General features: G+C 40.7%; 1 protein-coding gene across 1 annotated transcript; it reads right to left on the minus strand.

Annotated features, from left to right (window-relative positions):
* Positions 1-1,469: 1,469 nt before the first annotated feature.
* LOC108377703 (sal-like protein 1) lies at positions 1,470-4,659 on the minus strand. Its single transcript, XM_017633965.1, has 4 exons — positions 4,624-4,659; positions 3,490-4,039; positions 2,077-2,401; positions 1,470-1,983 (listed from the first exon to the last, which is right to left on the minus strand). Exons 1-4 carry the CDS (start codon positions 4,657-4,659, stop codon positions 1,470-1,472), a joined length of 1,425 nt encoding a protein of 474 aa, XP_017489454.1.
* Between the last annotated feature and the right edge of the window lie 200 nt (positions 4,660-4,859).

Below are 4,859 nucleotides of genomic sequence, written 5' to 3' on the forward strand. Positions count from 1 at the left end.
CGCGAATGCGAATGTGCGAATGCGAATGTTAGGAATAACATTAAAAAATCAACTAAAGTCCTAGTTTTTATTACTTAAAAAATTTTGTAACTTACTAAAAAATTTAACGAGTGCTCAACCTATACAGTGTTTTAATCTAGCAGCCGTAGTTCAAAAGTGACATTATATTAAAAACAAAAAGAAGTAATTTCGCTGCCTTTTCTCCCATGTGGTCGTATTTTAGTTTAGTTTTCCACCAATCGAGACGATTTTCCCTGAGATGAGCTCGTTTTTATCAATTGACCTTTAAGATTCTACATCCGAGCCTTCGCTTTTGCTGCAGGTATCTAAAATTATTCCTAGGTTGCCTATAAGACTTTTAGCAGTACTTGTTGGAGGCCCATCAATATTGCTTGATATACAACTTAACCGTTTAGCGTCTGAAGCTTAAAGCCGGCTGTTGTCCGCACCCTGGTTAGACAGACTTAGAGCCATTTCAACAATATTAGAGTGGACTCTCTGCCCATGTACACATTCGCAAAAATGATGCGAATCATTCGCATAACGAATGGGAATGCAAATATTCGCGACATCCCTGGCATATACATATGCAACTTGAGGGTTTATGTACGGTATTGACGTGAACCCTCTAGTAGAACAATTTTTGTATGAGTTGAAAAATTCAGGAATGGGTGATTTTAGCACGAGAAATCCAAAAATGATGTCCATTTCGATCTGTGACAGTAACTTTTTCCTACAGGGGAGAAAAACCAAGACCGTCTGGAGACGGGCTCGCCTATTCACTTTGACGTATTTTCAGCTTTCTCTTACACAATGTTGACCTACGAACCGGCAATCCCGTCTGCAGATGGTCAAAAATGCAAACTGGGTTTTTACATATATGTCGGCAAGCCGGTCTGTAGACGGTCTGTGTTCGAAAGCAATTTTCTCCATTTCGAATGGTGACATACTTATAAAACTTATATCAAAAAATTGTGCTTTTAACTACGAAACCCACTGTATCAAAAAATGTTTCAAAAGAAAAAAATTCTTTAATTACGAAATTACTTAATAACAAGAAATAATTAATTTAACCAAATCTTTCACAATCTGTGATTCAACTGCCGGATTGACATAACGGATTAAAATTTACATCGTCGTAAAGGTACGATTTTTTTCTAAAGATCGTGCTTTTCGAATATAGAAAAAAATTATTATAGGTACGTGTTTAGTTAACGACCGTCTGGGGCAGTTCAGCCTACTAGAGGGTTAATAGGGTAAAAAAGTTACATTTATTTCTTTGTTCGCTTTGACTTCTTAAACATTTTGGTCACGTTCGAAAACTCTGCTCCCAATAATTCACACAAATTTAAATTATTTTCGTAAGGGTTTATTTCTAATTTAAAATGTACTACATATCTTACAACTAATATCACATTTATCTTCAGCTTCTTAAGCTTGCCACAAATCCAATAACCCATCACACTATATCAACTGCTTGTCGCATCTGCCGAATGCCGCGATTCTATGTGACGTTGAAGATCTCGCCTTCGCGCCAATGTCTTATTACACAGCGTACACTTGTAGCCCTCCATCGGCACATTGCTCACATTCGATTGCATATGCAGACGCACGTGTTTATTCAGATTGCTAGGATCACCGAATGGACGTAGACAAAATTTACATTTGAGTGGCTTAAAGCCTGTGTGAGTGCGTATATGAATTTTAAGTCCATATTTCCGTGAATAAACCTTGCCACAGTAGATGCAGAGGTGACCCTGCTTAGAAGCGCCCATATTGCTGACGATCGCTTCGATCTGGGCGGCAGCGTTGAGTGGGTTTGTGGCGCCAATGCCAGTGGCAGGTTGCAGTAGGTGGTGCATGTGTGGCAAAACGCTACTCACCGATGAAATTGGCGGTAAAAAAGAGAGGGCGGCACTTGGTGTTACTGCGGTGCTGCTGTGAGCGTTCGGGTTACTGAAGGAAGCTGTGGTAACGGCTGCGCTGAAGGCAATCGAAGGTGAGACAGGTTTAAAGGCGGAAAAGCGGTGTACTTGTTGTTGTTGTTGCTGGTGGTGGTGGTGGTGTAGCTGTTGCTCTTGTTGTTGATGATGCTGTTGCGAATGTGTGGATGTTTGTACAGCTGCGGCTGGCTGTGGTGATGAGGCTGGCGAAATGGATGATGTGCTTGATGGAGCTGCTGGTGGCGTATGCAACAATGGTTGGCTAGTTGTTCGGGTCGCCGTCGCTGCAAGCAGCTCACGTTGTTGCTGTGTGTAGCTGGACGCTTTTAGAGCGTAATGCAAGCGTATCCAGAGTATATCCATAGAGTGACGACCACATGCGAGAGCCAAATGGATTTTTAGCGGATTCGGTGTTTCGAACGACAGCTGACAGAGGTGACAAGTGTAACGTTTATTGCCTGCGGGAATTGAAGCGGAGGAAATCGTGGGTTAGAAAGCTAGTGGTGTGAATTTGTTTGTGAAATATTTTTGTTCAATCGATATATCAATAGATACATACATATATCTATCGTCAAGATGATCGAAAATCATGGTATATGCGCATACAGTCAGCGTCAAAAATATGAGTACCCGACGTTTTGACGATTTCTTTATTTTCTTTATAAAAATTTAGTCCATCCAACAGCAAAAAACAGCAGAATTAATTTTTTCAATTTCATATAGAACTCGGGAAAATTCAAGCAACGGCAAAAAATTTTCCTCAAAATGTTCAATTTTTGAATTCGATTTCTTAGAAAAATTTTGAGTATGCAGTTTTGTAGCTCATTCGAGGCTCTAAAATTTACCGTTGACTTTGAGAACTTGTTTTGTTAAGGGTGTTTAAATTTTCTTCTATATAACGCAGGAACAAAATCTATTTTTATATGGTAGAAAATGCGCAACACCCTCGACAAAAAAAAAATCTCAAAAGCCAAGGGTAATTTAATGGGCTACAAAACTGCATACCCAAAATTATTCTAAGAAATGGAATTGAAAAGTTGAAAATTTAGGTGAACATTTTTTGGTATTTCTTGAATTTTTCCGATTTCTTAATGAAATTGAAAAAATTGATTCTGCTGGTTTTTATAAAAAAAAATAGAAAAATTTGGCATGGAAATTATAAATAAAGAAACGTCATATTTTTTATGCTCACTGTATATGGAAAATCATATCGATTTCAGTTTTTCAATGAACTACGATAACTATATCGATAAATGAATTAAACACTGAATTAATATATCGATAAATATACAGGCATCCATATCTGAAATAGTCATGATTAATATATCAAAAATTACATCGATAAATACAAAATTACCAAAAAAGTATAAAATTAAAACACACGGCTTCATTTATAAGAACATGAAACTCTTTTTTTAGCAACACTTATCGATAAACATTTCGATAAATCAAATCAAAAATGCAAAATATCGGAAAAGTATTAAATTAAAATACGGCCTTAATTGTAAAAAATAGAAAACCATTTTTTTTGTTTCGCAACACTCACCTTGTATATTAAGTGGCGCAAGAAACGGTATAGACATTAGCAGCGCCACCTCCTCGCCAAACCACGCCACTATTTCCTCGTCACGCGGCACATCGCGCACAGTTCGCACATGCACCATACCGCCTGGCTGCAATTCAAATAGCGCATTATAGCTGTGCACATCCTCCGAGAGCTTTATGCGTCTCAACAGTTCGGGACTCATGCGCAGCACACCTTGAGAAAGCGTACAAAATGCCGTAGTAGACTCCGCAGCGGCCATAGTGCTCATGAGTGCATATGTTGGTATCGCTTCGGACAACGTATCTTTGGGTGTAAATTGTGCGAGGAGGACACCGGTGCATGTGGCACGTAGTTTAGAACGCTTGGCCGTCATTGCAGTCGAAGTGCTGCTGGTAGCTTCCATCCGAGTTGAGGGTGGCGGCGAGTGTGGCGTTGTTCTAGTAGTGCTGGGGGCAATACTCGACGATCCTCTGCTGGTGCTGGGTAGCAGGTGCTCTATGCGAAATATCATACTTGCGCTACGTTTAAGTGAGCGTTGTTGTTGTTGTTGGTGGTGGTGGTGCTGCTGCTGCTGTTGAGCGTGCTGCAGTGTTGGCTGTTGTTGTGATTGTGCGGCAATATTGCTGGTATCCAAATGTAGTTTATGTTTATGCGTGTTGTTGTTCGATAGCGCTGGCAACATTTTTCTCCACGAAAAAAATAATAAAATTTTGAAATATCCTCTTTCTCAAAATTTCTTTTAAATTTTCTATGCACTTTTGTGTATTCCCTGCGCGCTCTGATTTGATTCTGTGTTCCAATTGGGAAATGTCCTTGGCTTTTATATCGACGCGTCTGCCTGAATGCTCATTTCGCCTTGCAACCACGTGTCTGCGCCTGGCGGCCCGTCATTTGCGACCCTTCGCGCTTGGCGCACAAACGTCAAAGGCTCGTCTCGCAAATTGCCCTTATCCTGCGCGCCACGGCTATCAAAGTTTTCTGCTTAGAATTTTTGCTGCCATTTGAGCTCTCTCTCACCCTCTCGCGCTCATAAAATCTCTGCCTGTGCGTGCGATTCTGCCACAGCTAGCGCCAACGCATCGCTTTAGTTCCGCAGTTGGTGACAAGTGCAAGAATTCCCAGCATTTGACATACCCAAACATCCGAATTCGACATCTCATCCACATCCATATCCGCAATAACAACATCACAATCCGCAGCAACCAAACAACACCAAATACTGCCTGCCTGCCAGCCTGCGAGTCAATCAGCCAGGCAATCGTTCAACATGGTCCAGCGGTGGTTGTTTGGCAGCAAACAGCAAGTGCAACATCATGTTGTGCCACACGCTAAGCCATATACAGCTACATATACATATATACAGCAAGTGT

This window comes from Rhagoletis zephyria, unplaced genomic scaffold (genome assembly GCF_001687245.7).
Source record: "Rhagoletis zephyria isolate East Lansing unplaced genomic scaffold, Rhagoletis_zephyria_1.1 Rzeph_scaffold_12566, whole genome shotgun sequence".
Classification (NCBI taxonomy): Eukaryota; Metazoa; Arthropoda; class Insecta; order Diptera; family Tephritidae; genus Rhagoletis; species Rhagoletis zephyria.